The sequence below is a fragment of the Chionomys nivalis genome, chromosome 1, assembly GCF_950005125.1.
Source record: "Chionomys nivalis chromosome 1, mChiNiv1.1, whole genome shotgun sequence".
Classification (NCBI taxonomy): Eukaryota; Metazoa; Chordata; class Mammalia; order Rodentia; family Cricetidae; genus Chionomys; species Chionomys nivalis.
Window position 1 is genome coordinate 149980016 of NC_080086.1, and position 22930 is coordinate 150002945.

At 44.7% G+C, this 22930-nt stretch overlaps 1 protein-coding gene across 1 annotated transcript in view; it reads left to right on the forward strand.

Moving 5' to 3' along the window:
• The window catches only part of Galntl5 (polypeptide N-acetylgalactosaminyltransferase like 5), a 35708-nt gene extending 14091 nt beyond the window's left edge, over positions 1 to 21617 (forward strand). Inside the window, exons 6-8 of the mRNA XM_057789083.1 lie at positions 9015 to 9132; positions 18642 to 18791; positions 21438 to 21617. Of these exons, the coding sequence (XP_057645066.1) occupies positions 9015 to 9132; positions 18642 to 18791; positions 21438 to 21617 (448 nt within the window). The remainder of the gene's footprint in view (positions 1 to 9014; positions 9133 to 18641; positions 18792 to 21437) is intronic.
• The last annotated feature ends 1313 nt before the right edge of the window (positions 21618 to 22930 follow it).

A 22930-nucleotide genomic window follows, 5' to 3' on the forward strand; every position in this document is an offset into this window, starting at 1 on the left:
TCTTTCCTTCCTTTCTCCCCTCCCTCCCTCCTTCTATCCTTCCCTCTTTCTTTCTTCCTTTATCTTCTTTCTTTCTTTCTTTCTTTCTTTCTTTCTTTCTTTCTTTCTTTCTTTCTTTCTTTCTTTCTTTTTCTTTCTCTCTGGGTCTTTATGTACCCCTGACTGTTTTGCTGTCTTGGAACTCTCTAGATCACGTTGGCCTCAAATTCACAGCGATCTGCTTGCCTCTGAGACCTGAGTAATGGGATTAAAGGTGTGTGCCACTATACCCAGCACGCCACGTTTCTTAAAGTATTGTTTCAGCTGACACTGTACTTTGTACTTTATGCCACACCACATTCAGAAAGATACCATGGCTGTTGAATGTTGCTCTGATTGTGTGTGTGTGTGTGTGTGCGCGCGGGCGCGCGCGCATGTGAAGTGTGCTCATAAGTCTATGTGTATGTGGAGGTCAATCTCGGGTGTTGTTCCTCGGAGTTGTCTACTTTGGTTTTGGAGACAGTCTCTTACTGACCTGGAACTCACCAAGTATGCTAAGGATTGCTGGCCAACAGGCTCTTGGGATCTGCCTGTTTCCATACCCTTAACACTAAGATTCCAAGTGCATGCCACCATGCTCAGATTTTTTTTAGATGGGTTCTGGGGATCATGATTGCAAAACAGTCACTTCACTGCGTGAGCCATCTCCCTCCCCCGATTATCTTTTTTCAGTTGCAGGAGGGAGTTGTCTGGTAACTGGAGCAAACTGCCATGGTTAGGAAGAGTGGATACCTTTGCCAAATTTACACAGAAAATCTTTACCCCAGTGCTTCCAGGTGCAACTTCACAGACTGAGAGGACCATGATTCTCCTAGCTCATTTGTCTTGGAAAATGTATTAATGTGAACATAGGTGATTACATCTGGCACATCTGGAGGGCCTTCCTGACGGCTAGGTCTACATTTCCTGGAAACTCGATGTGAAACGTCTCTCATTGCTAACCCCATTTCCTAACCCTGTAGTAGAACTGTGCAGATGGAGGTCATGCTCACACTTCCTTACTTGTAAGTTTTAGGGGCACTAGCAGGGTGACAAGAATCAAACGCCTATAGTTACCCACTTCGTGTGGACTGCCATCTCCTGGCCTGTCCTGGCATTACTGACATGACAACATCCCAGAAGCTGGCTGGGCCCTGCTCTGCTTCTCAGACACCATCCCTGTAGACTTCTGCTCTCTCCCATCCCCCTCCTTGTTGTCTCTGCTCTAACTGACACCCCAGAGGCTACATCCATGACTCCACAGACAGACATCTGCGGGTCTTTGGCACCAAGCCATTCCCACCCCATTTTTATTGGGTTTTTATGGGTTCTTGAGTTCTTTACAGCCTTTGGATATTTGGCCTCTATTGATATGGAATTGGCAAAAATCTTTTCCCATTCTGTAGGCTGCCTCTTTGTCTGATTGATTGTGCCTTTTGCCTTACAGAAGCTTTTCTGTTCCATGAGGGCCCATTTATTATTTATTGATCTTAGTGCCTGCACTATAACTTTACTTTCTTTGACCCAACTTCCTGTCACTGCCTGGCCTTCCTCTTTTGTGTTACAGGCAATGGAAAGAGTTGCATATTTACTTTGAACTTCAGTGTTTTAAACTGATGTCAGTAAGAATTTGTCACCTCTAAGACCTGTGACCGTCATCCCAATGTCCAATTCACCGTTTTCCTGCTGTGTGTCTCACCATCCCCTGCCCCCTCCCACCTCGCTGTGTCACCTGCCCGTCCGCTCTGCTGAGCATCCCTCTGCTCTGCAAGCTGCTTTCACCTTGAAGTGCCCAGGCCCTAACCCTTGCTCCTCACTCCTCTTCTGCGTGGCCCCAGACTGATTCGTAACCCATCCTAAGCTGATGATTCCTGCTAATACTGACTTTGAACTTAAGGTCCTGGAACTTGAAGTCAGTGCTAGGCTTGCTAGGACTGGAAGCCATCTGTCATGGGTGTCCATCTCTGACTCTAGCCCAATGTGCAGACCCTGTGTGTCATTCATATGCATGAGAGTCTTCACTTTTCCAGATGTCACAACACTTTACACACCTTTTACAATTGCTTTTTAAATACTTTTACTCGTGAGGGCAGCAAGCTGACTCAGCAGGAAAAGACACTTTCCAACAAGTCTGACAAGCCAAGTTTGTTTTCTGGGACCTACATAGTGAAAGAAGAACTGATTCCTATGAGCTGTCCTCTGGCTCCACACACACATGCCGTGGCACACGGCTACCCCACACATACTGGTTTGCATCTGTACAACTGTAAAAACTCCTTTCTCTGTTACACTAAGTATATATACAGAAATTAAATTTATTAGTGTCAAAAATACTGACGATAAACTTAACAGGATCTAGATTCCCCAATAGGGTATGCCTACAAAGGAGTTTCCTGATTGGTGTGGACTCCATTGTGACCAATGTTTGACACAGTTCCAGCATTTCCACACTGCAGACCACACTTCTCCAACACCTTTTTACTCCCAATTATAATGATTCTCAAAATTAATGCCTTTTTCTTTGGGAAATTTTTTGTGGGTTTTGATAAAAGGATAAAAATGCACAATGGTAGCCTCTCTAAACAAAGTAATTCTTTGGGGAAAAAAAAAATACCCACCACCTTGGAATCAAGAATTCCAATGTGTCCTCCTAATCACACCAAGAGCAGGAATGTTAGAGACTTAGTAGACACACCTGACCCCAAGGATGAAATGCCTACAGTTCAGATCCAGAGCCTGAGGCCATTAAAGGTAAGAGTTCAGCTAATAAATAGAGAGACCAGAATGGTACAGTATAATTGGAAAAGAATAAGACATCAGGACGTCAAGAGGGGGACAGATATAGTAAGTCTAAGAAAGTGTACTACAGTGTCTGCTCCAGAAGAAGTCCACCACCCCCGCCCCGCCCCCCCCCCCCCCCCCCCCCCCCCGTCCCCCAGTCAGGCATCTAGATAAGCGTCTCCATTCCCTAGAGGCTTGAAGAAAGTTCTTGTGTGATAAAGCAGTCATTCTTATCTCTAGCATGAGGAAGTTGTGATCCTTCCATTAACAGGTGATTGCTGCCTATTTTCAAGGTCAAAGTTAGATTCCTCAACCCCTGAGTCAAGCCACACACCCCTCCCCACGCCCCGGCTTAGGTGTCCCTGTCTCGAGTTTTAATTCTAAATGCTACTATACAGTATAAAAGGTGCAGTCTGGGGCTGGAGAGATGGCTCAGAGGTTAAGAGCAATGCCTGCTCTTCCAAAAGTTCTGAGTTCAATTCCCAGCAACCACATGGTGGCTCACAACCCCTCCACTGGCCTGCAGGCATACACACAGACAGAATATTGTATACATAATAAATAAATAAATAAATAAATAAATATTTTTTTTTTAAAAAAAAAAAAAGGTGTAATCTGTTCTCAATAAAAGACTGCTGGCAGCCACCCCGATTCACCCTTAGTTCTGTCCATCTCCTCCTTCCTCTGCTGACTCCACACATCCTCTTCCCCCAAGTGTGATTGGAACCATCACAGGGGCTAGGGGCCTGGACTGAATAAAATAGAGAGCCAGCTGAGCACCAGCATCTCCTTCTACTTATTACGGGTGCAAGGTGACCAAAGCAGCCCCAAGCTCCTGACACCATGATTTCTCCACACTGGACCTGTGAGCTAAAACAAACCTTCCTAAGTGGCTCTGGCCAGGTAACTTGTCACAGCAACAAGAAAGACTCTAGGCTCACCTGCCCAATTGCACCTGCTGCCTGTTCGGCCTTCCACTGAGATGCTCAATGTATACGTCACCTTGGCCTGGATTGTAAGCTTCCTATGAAACCAAGACTTCTCATCTCTGGGGACAGAACTCCATCTGCCATGTAGAAAACCTCCAGTATCAGCCTAGACTCCTGCTATCTTCCCATATTCTTGTCCTATTCATCAGCAAATCTGTTAGGTCCATTTTCAAGCTAAACCAGTAACTGGAGATCTTGTTTCCTGTTGTCATTATTACTCCTTGGCCAGGATACAATCCCGACTCATCATTTCTCTCCAGGATTACTGTGAAACCCTTAGGAGGCAGAGGTAGACAGATCTCCATGCATTCTAGGCCAGCCTATTGCATACAGTGAGGTCGTCTTAAAAAAAAGAAAAAGAAAAAAAAAAGAGTGGCAAAAGGGAACCAAGCAGTGTGTGCTCTGTGCTGACTGTGGATACAATGTGACCAGGTGTGTGTGCTCTGTGCTGACTGTGGATACAACGTGACCAGGTGTGTGTGCTCTGTGCTGACTGTGGATACAACGTGACCAGGTGTGTGTGCTCTGTGCTGACTGTGGATACAATGTGACCAGGTGTGTGTGCTCTGTGCTGACTGTGGATACAACGTGACCAGGTGTGTGTGCTCTGTGCTGACTGTGGATACAATGTGACCAGGTGTGTGTGCTCTGTGCTGACTGTGGATACAATGTGACCAGGTGTGTGTGCTCTGTGCTGACTGTGGATACAATGTGACCAGGTGTGTGTGCTCTGTGCTGACTGTGGATACAATGTGACCAGGTGTGTGTGCTCTGTGCTGACTGTGGATACAATGTGACCAGGTGTGTGTGCTCTGTGCTGACTGTGGATACAATGTGACTAGCTCCTTCAGGCTCATGCTGCCTTGACCTTCCCACTACAATGGACTTTAGCCTTCAAGATGAACTCCTTCGCCCTGCAGGGAGTAAGCAAAAAGTTCAAGTCCTGAGTGAGTGTGTATTGCTGATATGGGAATATGCTGGAGACCTGCTTCGGCAGGGTAGGGATGGGGTGGGGATTTCAGGTCCCAAAGAGAATGTATGGAGTCAGCATGGGGTGGGGGCAGACAAGAGCTGAGGGTGAATTGGGATAACTGGCAGCAGCCCTTTAAATGAAAAAAAGACTACATCTTTTATACTGTGGAGTTGCATTTAGGATTAAAACTGGAGAAAAGAGGCATGTGAGCCCGGGTGTGACTTGAGATCAGGAGTTGAGGAATCTAGCATTCATCTTGACACTAGGCAGCAGTCTTACCTTAATAGAAGGGTCACAAGTTCCTTTTGCTAGAGATAAGAATAACTGCTTTTTCCAAGCAGGAACTTTCTTCAAGCCTCCAGGGAATGGAGACCCTTATCCAGATGCCTGACTCTGGAAAAAGGACTTTCTCTGGAGCAGACACTATAGTACACTTTTTTAGTCTTACTATATGGGCCTGTTTCCCTCAATAATGCTCTTAAAAGGGAAGTCCTGATGTCTTATTTTTTCCCGTTATACTGTACAATTCTGGTTTCTCTGTATTAATTAACTGAACACCTTTGACGGCCTCAGGCTCTGGATCTGAACTGTAGACATTTCACCCTTGGGGTCAGGTGTGTCTAGTAAATCTCTAACATTCCTATTCTTGGTGTGATTAGGAGGGCACAATGAGATTCCTTCCAAGGTGATGGGATTTTTTTCCCAAAGAATTACTTTGTTTAAAGAGGCTACCATTGTACACATTTTAATCCTTTTATCAAAGTCCACACAAAATTTCCCAAAAGGCACTATTTTTTTTTTTTTTTTTTTTTTTTTTGGTTTTTCGAGACAGGGTTTCTCTGTGGCTTTGGAATCTGTCCTGGTTCTTGCTCTGTAGACCAGGCTGGTCTCGAACTCACAGAGATCCACCTGCCTCTGCCTCCCGAGTGCTGGGATTAAAGGCATGTGCCACCATAGCCCGGCTGGCACTAATATTTAGAATCATTAAAAATGAAAGTAAAGTCAAGTGGTAATAGTAGTGCACACCTTTAATTCCAGCACTTGGGAGGCAGATGCAGGAGAATCTTTCTGAGTTTGGGGCCAGCCTGGTCTACAGAGTGAGTTCCAGGACAGCTAGGGATACACAGAGAAACACGTTTTGAACACCCCCCACTCCAAAAGAAAGAAAGTAAAAAGTGCTGGAGAAGTGTGGTCTGTGGAAAGTTTCTGCACCCTGATAAGACTCTCTGTTGAAGCAGCAATCTAAATCAAACTGAATTAGAAAAAGCCCAGGTTTAATGGAAAAAAAAAAAAAAACCATTCCTGGTTGATTTTCTGGGCCCCCGAGAGGAAATGGGAAGAGAGACCAATAAATAAATAAATAAATAAATAAATAAATAAATAAATAACCACACATATCTGTTTTCGGAGGGGGGACAGTTTAAATACCCTGTGAGTGGTCTTGGGCATCTCTTGGGGAGGAGCCATGTTTGGGGGGCTTTCTTAAGTGAGGCAGTGTTTGGGGAGAGAGAGAGAAGAGGGAGGGAGATTGAGGTGGAGCTTTTATTGGAACATCCCAGACTCTTCGGGTATCTGGATGCCAGGGACTGGGGTGGAGCTTCCACCGGAACAGTATCAAATCAGCCAAGCAGCAATGGCCACCATGCAGGCCATGCCAGGCACATCCATGTTAAGGACTCCACAGGAGTGGCAAAGCCTTTCACCTCTGTGATGTTTAGAGAGATGGCAAAGTCTTCCTCAGATCTGAGTGTGAACATTGACAGTGTATGCAACACGTCCACCATCGCTCCCCGCCCCATGTTTAAGGCCTTTAGATTGTTCCCCACAGAAACTGTTCCAACTGAGTGAGATTAGTTGACCCTGCCTCCTTTTCAGGTGTGTTTAACAACTCTGCTTCACTGTCCTACTGTACACAGGAAACACACTGAGGGAGTGCTGCTGCTACTGCCTCAGAGCGACCAAAGACCCCCCAACCCCAGCTCTTCTGTGTCAGTGCGTCTGCCTGTCTGTCTGTCTGTCCTTTCTTCATTCTCTTATTCTCCCTAGTCAGGATTCTAGGACTCAGGCCATGCAAGGATTCAGGATCTCCCTCATATTGCTTTGGTCAGAGTGTTTACCACAGTAACTAACATGATAACCCTATCCCTTACCACACAAGACCAAACACTAGAATGCCACTAGCCGAGCACATATTTATGACATCCAACTACTCCAAGATTTGGTGACTAAGATTCTGAGAAGCACAGGCTATACAAGTGAAAGTGGGGGATGAGATTGCATCAAACTAAAAGCTCCTGCAGAGCAAAAGAAACGTCAACAAAGCAGAGAGAGGGCTCACAGGTTTGCCAGAAAATGTTTGCAAATATATCTCTGATAAGGAGTTAATATCCAGAAGATAGCAGGGCGGTGGTGGCGCATGCCTTTAATCCCAACACTCCATGAATTCAAGGCCAGCCTGGTCTACAAGATCTAGTTCCAGGACAGGCTCCAAAGCTACACAGAAACTGTCTCGAAAAACAAAACAAATAAAAATTCAGAATATAAAAACTCTCACCAAACAAGAAAAAAAACTTTAATTAAAAAATAGAAGATATGAATACACATTTTTCAAGAGAAAATGCAAATGGCCAATGGTAAACAAAAATGTCGCAGCACCCCTCCTCATTAAAGCATATAAGTCCAAGCCCATTAGGTGCTATTTCACTCCACTAAGACAGCAAAGTCTGTCTTCTATGGCCAAGAATGTAAACATATTAGAAAATAGTATCATGGGTTGGGTCGGACGGTGGTGGCGTGTGCCTTTAATCCTAGAATCTCTGTGAGTTTGAGACCAGCCTGGTCTACAGAGTGAGTTCCAGGACAGGTAGGAGGTAGGGCTATTATACAGAGAAAACTTGTCTAGAAAACAGAGAAACCCTGTCTCGAAAAACAAAAATAAACAAACAAACCAACAAGAAGTTGTAGTGCAACACAGGGGAATAATGTTTAGTCCATAAAAAATGAAATGCCACCAATCATTTTGGTTTTTTGTTTTAAAACAATCTTTTATTTTACATAACAATCCCAGTTCGGTTCCCTCTTCCTGGTCTCCTCCCACTTTCCCCATCTTGCCCCTCATTCCACCCCCATCCATTCCTCAAAGAGGGTGAAGTCTCACCCAGGGAATCAACAAAGTCCGTCACATCAAGTTGAGGCAGGACCAAGGCCCTCCCCACTGTATCTAGCCTGAGCAAGGTTTTCCTCCATAGGGAATGGGCTCCAGAAATCCAGTTCATGCACTAGGGATAAATCCTGGTTCCATTGCCAATGGCCCCACAAACTGCCCAACACAGCTGTCACCCACATTCAGAGGGCCTAGTTCAGTCCTTTGCAGGTTCCCCAGCTGTCAGTCCAGAGTCAGTGAGTTCCTACTAGCTCAGGGCAGCTGTCTCTGTGGTTTTCCCATCATGGTCTTGACCCCTTTGCTAACATTATCACTCCTCCCTCTCTTCAACTGGAGACTGGACCCTGGGAGCTCCACCCAGTGCTTAGCTGTGGCTCTCTGCATCTGCTTCTGTCAGTTACTGAATGAAGGTTCTATGATGACAGTTAAGGTAGTCATCAATCTGATTGCAGGACAAGGCCAGTTTAGGCACCCTCTCCACTATTGTTTAGGGTCTTAGCTGGGAGTCATCCTTCCGGATTCCTGGGAATTTCCCTAGTACCAGGTTTCTAGCTAAACCCATAATGGCTCCCTCAATCAAGGTATCTCTTTCCTTGTTCTCCCTCTCTGTCCCTCCCCCAACTGGGCCATCCCATAGGCTCATGTTCTCCTCCATGCTCCTCTTCTCCTCTCCCCCTCCCCTTGTGGTTAGTAGGATTTGCTGCAGGAGGCAAAGGCAAGAGGATTACTGCCATCATTTGTAAACAACATGGACAAATCTAGAGGCCATTATGCTAACTGAAATGAACCAGTCACAGACAGATGTCACACCGTCTCACACAGTGAAATTCAAAAGGAGTGGCTCTCTTAGAAGGGCAGAGCGGGATGGTAGCTACAAAAAGCAGAGGCCAGAGCGCATCAGCCCCTGGAGCCTGTGTAGAGGCGATTGATTGTAAGCAGCCTGGCCTGGTTCTCTGAGAACCCAGCAGGGCCTCTGCAAGAGCAGTGAGCATTGTTAATCACTGAGCCAGCAGTAACATTTCATATGCTTTTAGGAAACATATCTCGATCTCTCTGGAACTTATTTAATATTTTTTTTACTCCTTTCTAGGTCACCTGCAATGGCAGGAGGAATTTTTGCTATAGACAGACATTATTTTAATGAACTCGGACAGTATGACAAGGACATGAATCTTTGGGGAGGAGAAAATGTGGAGCTTTCACTAAGAGTAAGTCAGACTTCCTTTTGTTTTGTTCTGTTCTGTTTCCCCGTGTAGCTATATTTGTATAGAGAGTGATCTGATGTTTCCTTTTGTATTGATGAATGGAACCCAGTTTGGTGCCTACTGGGCCAGAGCTCTTACCTGAGCAAGAAAGCAATCTGACTTTCCATCTAGTTACACTGTTCCCTCCATGAGCATGCTGGACAGTTCTGGTGAGACCTGCAAGGGTATGCAACAGATGATGGGGCTCCCTGAAACACTTGGTAGGGCTTTAAAGCCCCGACCATACGCTTTGTTGTTTTCAAAGCATGGTGCAGTAAACTAAGAAGATATTTTAAATCTATGTGGGTTCTCTAGTTGTCTTGATAGTTATATAACCCCTCCCTGTTTTGTTTTTTATTTTCTCCTTCCTTCCTCCCTCCTCCCTCCCTTCCTTCCTAGTAGCTGGTCATTTTTGTCATTGTATGAATGAAGAGACCAGAGGCCAATCTTCAGGTCTCGTCCATCTTATTTTTTGAGAAATTCACTAGCCTAGAACTTGCTGATTAGGCTGCAGCCAGCAAACCCTAGGAATCCTCCCTTCTCTACCTCCTCAGTGTTGGGATTACAAGTGTGCACCACTACACCCACGTTCTTTTTTAAGATGGGTTCTGGGGATCAAACCTTCATCCTCACATTTATGTGGCAAGCGCTATTGACTGAGCCCTCTTACCAGCCCTATTTTATTCCTTATTCATTTTTGTCCTTTTCAGCACAGATTTGGTAGGCTTGTTGTATGTACACAAGTATCTCAGCCCCTACTTGGACTCACCTTACACTTTTGCTGCTTTCATTATCCCCTTCCCATTCATGCATTCCCTTCTGACCTTATCAGTATTTTAAATACCCAGCCGCTGGCTCTTTTTATTTGGTTGGCGATCCCTTGTTTTACTACATTGCTCTCTAAGACTATTGACCAATACATTTTCCTCTCTTAGGACTTAACTGTGAACACATTCTGTAGCTCAGGGTAGAACTACTTTTGTGAAGGTATGTGTATTTGCAAAGCAAGTGTAGGGGTCACTGAGATGATTCTGTGGGTAAAAGTGCCTGCTGCCAGCTGCCAGGTCTGCGGACCTGTGCTCAGTCCCAGGGAACCCCACAGTGAAAGGAAAGAACCAACTTCCAAAAGTTGTCCTCTGACCTCTGCGTGTGACCTGGTCCATTCACCACATGTGCATGAGGACGTACACATAAACAGGTGTGCATGGTCTGCCTCTCACAGTAAAAGTTAAAATGTAATGAAAGGCAAATGTGTCCCATTTTTGGTCCTACATTCCTCACAGACAGTAAATGACAGCTAACTTCCTTTTCAAATGAATCAATTATTCCTGGCCAATATTTCCAATGATTCTATTCCCAATAGCTGTTTTGAATCTCTGAAGTATGCTTGGCTCTCTCTCTGTATAAACAAGCATGCAAATTTGTAACTAGTTTATGTGCTCTTTTGACACTGGCCATTGAGAACAAAACAACAATTTTAAACTGGGCATGTGCCACCACTCCTCTAATCTTAGCACTCAGGAGGCAGAGGCAGGTGGATTTCTAGGAGTTCCAGGTTAGCCTGTTCTTCACAGTCAGTCTAGGACAACCAGGGCTATGCAGAGAAACTCTGTCTTGAAAAACTTAAACAAGCAAACAAAACCCTATCAGATCATGCCTGGGCTGACAGGCTCTGATGACACAAGGAAGTCTGCAGTCAGCTGGAGACTATCTCTTGAGGGACACATTTAGATTCAGTTCCTTTCTGCTAACTGACAACAAAGGCGTATCTTCCCAGTCAAGCTATGCCGCAGCCCAAGCATTCAAACGATGACACCCCATCCTTTTCTCTCATACAGCGGTGTTTACTGAGGACCAGATTAGTTACTTTTACCATCCTATGACAGAATACCTGACAAAGGCAACTGAAGAAAGGGTTTACTTGGGCACCCGCCCGTCATGGTGGGAAAGAACGTGTAGCCACACGTCATATTGTAGCCACACTCAGAAAGCAGAGAGAGATGAAAGCTGTTGCCCAACACACTCTCTTTTGTCTATGCTGCCCAGGACCCCAGTCCACGAAATGGTGCTGCCCACTGTCAGCAAAGTCCTTCCTACCTCAATGAAGCCAATCTAGAGACAACCCCAACACACACAGGCTTTGTCTCCTGGCTGCTTATAGATCCTGCCAAGTTCACAACCAAATTAATCATCATAAGGGACACAGGACAGTGTTACAATACAGCAGTACAGCCGGGCGGTGGTGGCGCATGCCTTTAATCCCAGCACTTGGGAGGCAGAGGCAGGCGGATCTCTGTGAGTTCGAGACCAGCCTGGTCTACAAGAGCTAGTTCCAGGACAGGCTCCAAAACCACAGAGAAACCCTGTCTCGAAAAACCAAAAAAAAAAAAAAAAAAAAAAAAAAAAAAAAGTACAGCAGTACACAGTATAAAATTAGCTTCTGATGTCCTGGCTTTCATCCTATCAGGGTACTGGTTATTTAATTTTGCTTTTGATAAACACAGTGGAGAAACACAGAAAACTCTGCAATCATCATATAGAAGGGAACTGAGCCATCATTTTTTTCTTTTTCTTTTCTTTTTTTTTTTTTTGGTTTTTTGAGACGGGGTTTCTCTGTGGTTTTGGAGCCTGTCCTGGAACTAGCTCTTGTAGACCAGGCTGGTCTCGAACTCACAGAGATCCGCCTGCCTCTACTTCCTGAGTGCTGGGATTAAAGGCGTGCGCCACCACCGCCTGGCCCCATCATTTTTTTTCATAACACTCCTGAAGTAGTAGCACTTGAGATATAAAGGATTAATATGAGTGGTTTGTTGGACAGATTCTTATATGTAACTTACACTACTGAAAAATTTTACAGACATTAACTCACTTAATGAGATAATGGTACTGCCCTTATCTCTTAATTTTTATGAGAAAACAAAGACAGAATACTTCCCAAGTTCACAAAAACAGAAAGTACTATACTCCAAACCCACTGCTTCCTGCCTCTCAGAGAGTCTCCCTTTCCAGTCTTGGGGCCCTGCCAGCACGTCTCTACTGTCTCTACGTCAGTTCTAGCAAACACGCGTATAGGAAAAGCTGCCAAAGCCCTGAGTTTTGCTTTGTTTGTTGAGTTCAGTGGCTGCCATGCATCATGGAGAGCAACGGTTCACTGGACAGCCATGCAGCTATGCTTCATACCCAGCCTTTGAATGGTTCCCATAACCAGCTCTGGACTCTTGAGACTCAACAGTCCTGGTTGACATTCAACAAGCCTTAAAGCTGGGCGGTGGTGGCGCACGCCTTTAATTGCAGCACTCGGGAAGCAAAGACAGGCTGATCTCTGTGAGTTCGAGGCCAGTCTGGTCTACAAGAGCTAGTTCCAGAACAGGCACCAAAGCTACAGAGAAACTCTGTCTCAAAAACCCAAAACAAAACAAAACAAAACAACAACAACAACAACAACAACAACAAAAAAGGCCTTGACCATGTGAAGTTTTAGTTTTCTAATTTTCCAGTACCTGTCTCCGTTCTGGCATCCCTCCATACTGCCAATGTGTGCTACTCAAAAACTGAGACCTTTAAGGATGACTACTTAAGGAATCCCACTTCCCAGCCTCACTCCAAGACTAAAACTCGTTTGTTTGTTTGTTTGTTTGTTTGTTTGTTTGTTTGGAGAAAGAATTTCTCTTTGTAGCCCTGGCTGTCTTGGAACTTACTCTGTAGATCAAGCTGGCCTTTAACTTAGAGATCCACCTGTGTGTGCCTTGCTAGTGCTGAGATTAAAGGTGTGCATGACCATGGCCCAGTTTAAGACTGTACCTCTTTAGATATAGATGCCAGTTTAAATCCTGCTGGGTTCTCTGATATGAAAACAAACCATGTATCCACCATAAAGTTCTCATACATTGACATCATGGAAGTTTCAGCAGATTTCCAATACTTTGATCCTATGTGGACCATCTATCCACTAAGTCAATGGATTACTCTTTGTGGGTCATGTGCTCGGAATTTTTATTACTAAGGATATTAGGAATTAGTCAGTTATTACCTCAGTATTTATCAGTTATTACCACAGTTATGCCGTGGAGTGAAGCCCCTCAGGAACGAATGGTGTAAAATAGTAACAGTTACCTTTCTCTTGCTTATGTCCACAGTGGCTGGGGTGACTCAGCAGAGGTTGACTAGGTTGGGCTTTAGTTTCTGGCTTTAGTTGAGTTCTAGCATTATTTCCAAAAGTAGGCACCATATGGAACATGATCTTCTTACACTGAATGACAGGAAGCTAAAAGTCAAGCCAAACCACACAGCATATTCCACCTTCTGTAGTCATAATGTGACTGACATTCTCTTGGCCAGAGCCTGTAAAACACAAGTCCAGAACCGGTGTGCCCTCAGATCCAAGATGAGGGAAGGGCAATGAGCAAGTGTTTACTGATGAGAATTTGAATCTGTCACTCTGGGTTTGTGGAATGAACACCTATGTCAGTGTAAAATTGATGTGAGTGAGACTCGTGTTAGGGGAACAAGTGATGCCTTGTACATCAGTTAATTTTTTGCCAGTAAATTTTAACTAATTAAAAAAAATGCCTCAAAACACAGGAGCTTAAAACCACAAGCAATTCTTCTTCTTCTCAATTTTTGGTGTTACTGCAGTAGTGCTGGCCTTGGCTAAAATGTCCGATTTCTATAGATGTTGCTACCTGTGTGTTCACCTGGCGCCCACCTCGAATACTCAGTACCATCTGGGGCAAGGAGAACTACTTGGCCATTTATCAAGCAGGCTGGCCCAGACTCTCTGACACTGAAGAGGTCACAATGTTCTCAAAAGTTACAAGAGGGGTCAAACCTAGGAAGCTGCAAGCACCTTTCAAGCACCACGCACTCTGGGCAGGCACTTTCCCAACTGGCTTCATCACTAGTCCTGCTTCTTGTTCACTCTAGATTTGTCCCTAAAGGAGGCACATCCATATGGAGATTCCCTTTCCTATGCCACTGTCTATGTCTTCCTCTGTCTCCTAGTTTGTGATCCTGTCAGTCGCGGGGTACCTTCATTAGGGAGCATCTGTGACCAACCTAGTGATGAGGCTCAGCTGGCCGAGTGTTTGCCTAACATGCCCAAAGCTCTGGGTTCAACCCCAACCCCACAGAAAGCCAGGCATGGTGGCACAGGCCTTGTGATCCCTGTATTTCTGGCAGGAGAATCAGAAGTTCAAGTTCATCCTCAGCTATATAGGGAGTCTGAGGCCAGCCTTGGCAAAATAAAACAGAAGACTAAACAAGCAGCTCTCAGGACCTGTGAATCTGGGCTAAAATCTACTGCTTTCTTCAACTTGTTTCTTTCTTTTTTTTTTTTTAACAACATTTTTTTGAAATATTTATTTATTTATTTATTTGCTTTTTCGAGACAGGGTTTCTCTGTGGTTTTGGAGCCTGTCCTGGAACTAGCTCTTGTAGACCAGGCTGGTCTCGAACTCACAGAGATCCGCCTGCCTCTGCCTCCCAAGTGCTGGGATTAAAGGCGTGCGCCACCACCGCCCGGCCTAATATTTATTTATTATGTGTACAATATTCTGTCTGTGTGTATGTCTGCAGGTCAGAAGAGGGCACCAGACCTCATTACAGATGGTTGTGAGCCACCATGTGGTTGCTGGGAATTGAACTCAGGACCTTTGGAAGAGCAGGCAATGCTCTTAACCACTGAGCTATCTCTCCAGCCCTTCAACTTGTTTCTTTCTTTCTTTCTTTTTTTTTTTTTTTTTGACAGGATTTCTCTGTGGTTTTGGAGCCTGTCCTGGAACTAGCTCTTGTAGACCAGGCTGGTCTCGAACTCACAGAGATCCGCCTGCCTCTGCCTCCCAATTCAACTTGTTTCTTGACAAACATTTTGAAAGACATTTTCAGGTTTTTTTTTGGGGGGGGGGGGTTGGTTTTTTTTCGAGACAGGGTTTCTCTGTAGCTTTGGTTCCTGTCCTGGAACTAGCTCTTGTAGACCAGGCTGGCCTAGAACTCACAGAGATCCGCCTGCCTCTGCCTCCGGAGTGCTGTGATTAAAGCCGTGTGCAACCCCCTCCCCCAGCAATAAGTTGACTTGTGTTTACTGTTCTGTGCATACACCCATAGCCTCTTGAAACTAATGAACCTCTCAAACAAACAAACAAACAAACAACACAGAAAAGGGCTGGAGCTCAGCAGTAAGAGCACTGGTTGCTCTTCTAGAACACCAGGATTCGATTCCCACCACCCGCTTCGCAGCTCCCTACTAACTGTAAGTCCAGTTCCAGGGAATCCAATGACCTCTTCTGGCCTTTGCAGATACCACACAAATATGTTACACAAACACATATGCAGACAAAATCTCAGACACAAAAAAAATAATTTAAAAGGTGGAAAAATTAGTATCATGGTAATCATAAAACTGTTAAATACATTAACAATGTAACAGCTGTTCAAATTTCCTTAGTTTTTCTTTTTAAAAGAGTGAAACATAGATTATTTCTATCTGTCAGTTTTTGCTGGATGATGAAGCACCCAGAAAAGAAGCCTATATCAACAACTCTTAGGTCACACTTTCCAATGAATATGAGAGCCAGTTGGAACACAGGCAGCCAAACCATTGACTAGGTCCATAAAAGACCTAACTGGAGTTCCAGGATGCTGCGGGGGGGGAGGGTACTCGGAGAAATGCTGTCTTTAAAAACCATAATAATAATAATAATAATAATAATAATAATAATAATAATAATAATATAAAACTGGGGGCTGGAGAGATGGTTCAGTGGTTAAGAGTGCTGGCTGTTCTTCCAGAGGACCTGGGTTCAATTCACAGCACCTACATGGCAGTCTACAAATGCCTATAACCCATCTTATAGGGAATCCCACATCTTCAAACAGACATACATGCAGGCAAAACACAAATGCACATACAATAAATAAACTTTTTTAAAAAGAGATCTAACTGTTTGGACTTCTGGACTAAGGTTTTTTCCTTCTGTGTCTTCTAGACAAGGAATCTGAAGTATTTTTTAAAAGCATTCTGGGAATTTCTGCCCCCACCCCACCTATTTTCCCTAAATCAAGGTTTTGTGTAGTCCCAGCTGGCCTTGAACTTCATCTTTAGCCAGAGATGACCTTGAACAGCAGCTCCTCCTGGGTGCTGGGATTACAGTTGTAAACCACCAAGAGCAGTGTACATAATGATGGGGATTTAACCTGGGATACCGACTGAGTCATATTCTAGCCCCACACAATATGTCCCAGTGAATTTTTTTTTTTTTTTTTTGGTTTTTTTCGAGACAGGGTTTCTCTGTGTTTTTTTGGAGCCTGTCCTGGAACTAGCTCTTGTAGACCAGGCTGGTCTCGAACTCACAGAGATCCGCCTGCCTCTGCCTCCCTAGTGCTGGGATTAAAGGCGTGTGCCACCACCGCCCGGCTGTCCCAGTGAATTTAACTTCCCATAACTGTTTCATAATTATTTAATGGATTTCCTCAGAAAAATATCTGCAAAATCAGAACTTACGGTCTTGATGAGTTAGCACAGAGGGTCATCCAATCTGCGTGTGCATTTGAATCACAGAAAGAGGCTGTAAAAAGGCAGAAGGTTGGGCGCAAACCACGGGCTCTGGGTCAGTAGTTGTCAGGGGCCCATGGGTTTTCCTTTTTATCAAGTTTCCAGGCAATGTTGGTGTCACTGGAGTCCAGGAAACAGAATGACTACAGCAAATATCTCATAAGGGAGCTGGTGAGGTGGCTCAGTCGGTCACGGCATTTGCCACTAAACCTGATGACCCAAGCTGGATCCCTGAGACCCACACGGCAGACAGGACCAACTTCTGCAAGGCCGTCCTCTGACCACATGCCCATTTTGGCATATACACCACTCCCAAATAAAAAGATGAAAAAGTTTTGACGATTAATGTGTGTGTGTGCGTGTGTGTGCATACATGGAGGGGAGGCATGCATTGCTACAGACTATGTATGTAGGCCAGAGAACAACCTACCGGAGTCCCTCACTCCTCTATGGGGTTCTAGGATCAAGCTCAGGTGGTCAGGCTTGGTGGCAGGCATTTCTACTCACGAAACCATCTTGCCAGCACCTCTGTGTTATCTTTTACAGTGACAAAATAGAAACTCCTAAAATTTCCAAAAGAGACTTTTTTGATGTGTGTATAAATGTGTATGCACGTGTGCATGTGCGTGTGTGTGTACAGGTACGTGCCTATGCATTCGGAAGTCAGGAGGATGTCAGGAGTCCTCTTCTATCATGCTGCACCTCTATTCCTTTGAGGCAGATCTCTCTCTGAATCAGAAGCTCACTATTTTTCTGCTAGGCTGGCATCCACTAACCCCCAGTAAGCCTCCTGCCTTCATTTCCCAACCCCTCCAGCATCGGGGTTGCAGGTGTGTGCAGTCATGCCCAGCTTTTTAATGGATACCAGAGTCCAACTCAGATCCTTGTAGGGAAGTGCTTTGAACCCACTGAGCACTGTTCCTAGCCCAGGGCCTTTAAAACAGTTTTGCATAACCCACATGAAAGATAGTAAGCTGTCTTAAGGTGTAGTTTCACATGTCCACACACATACTTGAGTTCTATTGACTAACCCCAGGTGCGCGGATGTGCGCTTTCCTACACTGACAGTTTTCAATGACCATATCTTGCTTTCACACAGTGAATGGAATTATTACAGTATGTGCTGCGAAGTGTTTTTATCCATAAACTACAACCAGAACCCAGCCAGAAATTGTCTTTCTCTTGGTGTTGCTTACACCTGACAACATGCAGCAGGAAAGAAAGAGAATCATTGCCACTCAGAACTCAAGTTCTCAGGCTAGACTTCCTAAATTTGAACCTGAGCTTGGCCACTCAATTGTTCCATATCACTGGGCAAACTTCTTAATCAAACTGTGTGTTAATTTTCTTTTTCTTTTTCTTTTCTTTTTTGATTTTTGAGACAGGGTTTCTCTGTAGCTTTGTGGTTCCTGTCCTGGAACTAGCTCTTCTAGACCAGGCTGGCCTCGAACTCACAGAGATCCGCCTGCCTCTGCCTCCTGAGTGCTGGGATTAAAAGCGTGCGCCACCACCACCCAGCTAATTTTCTTACCTGTAAATGGGGGAGGGGCAGTCATAGCACCTATGTTAGAAGACTCTAATGAGTTTATGAAATTTATTACCTAAAATAAAAGGAATACATATTAGAGATTAGGACGAGCAGTATAGCTCATCTGGTAGAATGCTTGCCTAGTATGAACGAAGACTTGATTGAAGCCCAGCATAGTGTAAACCAAGCGTGGTGGTGCACCACTGTACTCCCAACACTAGGGAAGAGGAGGCAGGAGGATCAGAAACTCAGGGTCATTCCCAAAGAGTGGGCTTGAGGCCAATTTGGGCTACACACACATCTTAATAAGCAGTGTCAAACAAATACTAGTTGTGTGTGTGTGTGTGTTCTAAAGCAGCTGCTAGTTACTAGTAAAATAATTATGATCTTGTCTAGATTTGGATGTGTGGAGGCCAACTCTTTATACTTCCTTGCTCTCGAGTTGGACATATCAGTAAGGCACAGAATCTCAATAAGCCTGCGCTCGAGAAAGCCTTGTCATGGAACTTACTGCGAGTGGTTCATGTCTGGCTGGACGAATACAAGGTGAGCGATGCCTCTGATTTGGGAGAGCAGGTTCTGGGCTGCTCTCAAGACTCTGCTACCTTTCCAGATCCGAACTGTATTCTTTCCTGCTTGTAAACTAATGGAGCCGGATTGGTGGGAATTACTCTTCTCCTCCCTGCCGCAGCAACAGGAGCAGATTTCTTCAGCTTCTCCGACCTAGCCACTATCAGTTTCCCGGGTAATGTGGTTGGTGTTGGTCTTTGTGCCCACACGTGAATTCCTTTCCTATTGACAGTCAAAGATTTCTATTAGCAAGCTTTGCCCCTTGGTTTATGTATGTCCCCAAGGGTTACACCCTGTTCTCCAAGGGCACATCTCTGTCCAGATGCCATGCATAAAGAAATAATGGCAGGCCTCCTCTAAGATAAACGCATAGTATATCTCTGACAGTGTCCTGGTCTTCATCTTACGTTTCTGTCCTAGTCTGCTTTTCTGCTGCTGTGATAAAACACTGGCCAAAAGCAACTTGGAGAGAGTAATGTCCCTTGTACTTCCACATCATGGACCACTATCCAGAGATGTCAAGGCAGGAACTCACGCAGAGAACACGGAGGCAAACTGCTTACTGGCTTCCTCTCTATGGTTTCTAAAACGTGCTTTCTGGGGGCTGGAGAGATGGCTCAGAGGTTAAGAGCACTGACTGCTCTTCCAGAGGTCCTGAGTTCAATTCCCAGCAACCACATGGTGGCTCACAGCCATCTGTGATGGGATCTGGTGCCCACTTCTGGCATGTAAGCATACATGGAAGGAATGTTGTATACAAAATAAATAAATAAATAAATAAATCTTAAAAAAAAAACAAAAAAAAAAAAGTGCTTTCTCATTCTCTCCTCCTCCTACTCCTCCTCCTCCCTCCCTCCCTCCTCCTCCTCCTCCTTCTCCACACATTTTAAAGTAAGCGCATTCATACACACCAGAACCAAGTCATCCACACAGAATGATTATACAGAAAGAACTTTTACTGTAGGTCAAGAAAGACAAATGTGGTAAATTCTGATCAGTCTGAATTTAGATCTCAGAACGTCTTGCACAGTAGACAAATATACCTCTGTAAGTGCTAGTTCTGTGGATTCTCTCTTCTCGTGCGGATCCATAATCAGCCACCAGCAGACAGAAAGGAGCTCAATGAGGAGACTCTACATGCTTTCTTACCCAGCTCAGGACCACCTGCCCAGGGATGGCACCACCCACAGTAGGCTGGACCTTCCTATAACAGTACTCAAGAAAATGCCCCACATGCCAATCTGATGGAGGCAATTTCTGTTTGGAGCCTGTCTTCCCAGGTGACTCCAGTTTGTGCCAAGATGACAAAAAAAGTCAGCAGTTTCTATAATTTAAGATTTTTAATTATGAATGTAAAAATGATATTTCTTTTATAATCAGGGAATTGTCAAGGAATTCCTGCTGAGGCAGAGGGATTGCAAGTTCAAGCCAGCCAAGGCAACTTAGTAAGACCCTGTCTCAAAAACAGAGTAGAATGATGGAACTTAAGAGATGGCTGAGAGGTGAAGAGCATATAGCTCTAGTAGAAGACGTGAGTTCAGTTTTCAGTACGTATATCCAGGTAGCTCACAGCCATTGTTAAGTCCAGCTCCAGGAGCTATGGCCTCACTTCTGGTCTCTGCAGGCACTTGAGCTCAGGTATACATACCTCCACAAAGAGACATACACATATTAAACTAAATGTTCTGGCATGGTGGTATATTAAAGGACTAGCATTCCAGAGCAGAGGCTGATCTCTGTGAGTTCAAGGCCAGCCAGAGCTACATAATGAGAATTCTGTCTTAGAAAAAGAAATCTTTAAAAACAAGGAAAGAGGAATATAATGGATACACGTGATGTATTTAGTAGCTATAGTTCTATGCAGCACTGCAAACCCATAAATTATAGATAACATGCCAAAAAAGTCTCCATCTATTAGATATAATTAAGCTGTGTATTTCTCGTAATCTTTTTTTTTTCTTTTTGGTTTTTCTTTTTTTTTTTTTTTTTTTTTTTTTTTTTTTTTTGGTTTTTCGAGACAGGGTTTCTCTGTGGTTTTGGAGCCTGTCCTGGAACTAGCTCTTGTAGACCAGGCTGGTCTCGAACTCACAGAGATCCGCCTGCCTCTGCCTCCCAAGTGCTGGGATTAAAGGCGTGCGCCACCACCGCCCGGCCTCTTTTTGGTTTTTCGAGACAGGGTTTCTCCGTAGCTTTTTGGTTCCTGTCCTGGAACTAGCTCTTGTAGACTAGACTGACCTCAAACTCACAGAGATCCACCTGCCTCTGCCTTCCAAGTGCTGGGATTAAAGGTGTGCGCCACCACCGCCCAGTGTTGTTGTTTAAGACAGGGTTTCTCTGTAGTTTTGGTTCCTGTCCTAGAACTAGCTCTTTTGACCAGGCTGGCCTTGAACTCAAAGAAATCCACCTGCCTCTGCCTCACGAGTTTTGGGATTAAAGGTGTGCGCCATCACCACCCAGCTAAAGATAGAGGATTTTAATCTCACAGAAAACTGCTACACAGCAAGAGGAATGGGCATTTTTAATTCCAGTAATGAAAACATGTCCTGATGTTTGCCATCATGACGTGATTACCAAAGCTTTTGCTGCTGTTGTTTAACAAAATGACTCTTTGTTTTCATTTAGGACAACTTCTTTTTTCAAAGGCCTTCTTTGAAATATGCATCCTATGGAAACATCAGTGAGCGTGTTGAATTAAGGAAACGACTGGGTTGCAAGTCATTCCAGTGGTATTTGGATAACATCTTTCCAGAGTTGGAGACATTTATACACACTGATAAAAAGAAACGAAACAATTTTCTTTAATAAAGGGTGAACAAGTCCCCTCACTCTTCAACATATTGGCACCACAGGACAAATGTGGAACACCATGGAGCTGTGTGAAATACAATGAGAAATACAATCAGAGTGGCCAGTCTCTCGAGTGCCTTTCTTCACCTCTAATGACAGTTCCCCCTTTGTTGTGCATCTGCCATCAAAGTTCTGGGGAGAAGGACCTTGATATTAGAAATGTAACTCTCTCATGGTTCAGTTGCTGGTATATGATTGACCCAGATAAAATATAATGATGGTGATTATCTGACCATTTCACTTGGCTGTGATGGTCCACAGGCATCTGCTCTGCTCTTGAGAGCCTTCACCAGTCCCATGGGCTGACATGATTGCCTTAGGAAAATGTTCACAGAGAGCCATGACTGGTGTACTGTGGCTGAGTTGGATCGAGCTCCTTTCTTGCAGCCAGTGTAGAGTCTGGGGCTGCCGCCTGCTTGTTTGGGTTCCTAAGAGTGATGTCCAAATCACCTAGGCTTAAGTTCTCCAGGCAGGTTCCTAATATGTTCCTGATGGCCGCTCTGTCCCAAGTCACTGTTTTTTTCTGCGTCTTTCATGTCTGTCCTCAGTCCTGTGACCTACAGCTTTCTGGGTGCTTCTTGAATTATGCCTTGTTGTTAAGCTCTAACCAACTCTTTTTTTTTTTCTTGCTTTTTCAAGACAGGGTTTCTGTGGTTTTGGAGCCTGTCCTGGAACTAGCTCTTGTAGCCCAGGCTGGTCTCGAACTCACAGAGATCCGCCTGCCTCTGCCTCCCGAGTGCTGGGATTAAAGGCGTGCGCCACCACCGCCTGGCTAACCAACTCTTAATTGGGTAGATAGGGCTGGGACAGAGCAGCTGGCTTCCCATCTGCCATGCCCAGGGACACCTCAATGCTTAAAGGACTTCTGTGGGGTTTGAGGAATGCTGTAAGGTGCATCCTGTTGGAGGTGAGTCTAAGAAGGTCAGAGAGTAGCAATTCACAGAATCTCAAAGAAAATGAGGGAAGAAATACACGGAAAGGACAAAAAGGGAGCGATGTCTTACAGGATCACCGAATGTAGCCTATGCAAACACAAGCTATCTCAGTTTCCTCAGCACTGCCATAAAGTCCCTGAGAAGGGACTTTTCCAGCAGGAGCGAGCATCCAGAATGGGCTTCACTGTTGTCCTTATTTTGTAAGCTTCACCCCCTCAGGGATACTAGGTGAAATGGTTAATCTTCATTATTACTTTGACAGGTGCACAGGATTTAGAGTCACCTAGGAGACACACCTCTTCTGGGCATGTCTTCTGAGATTGTTTCCTGAGA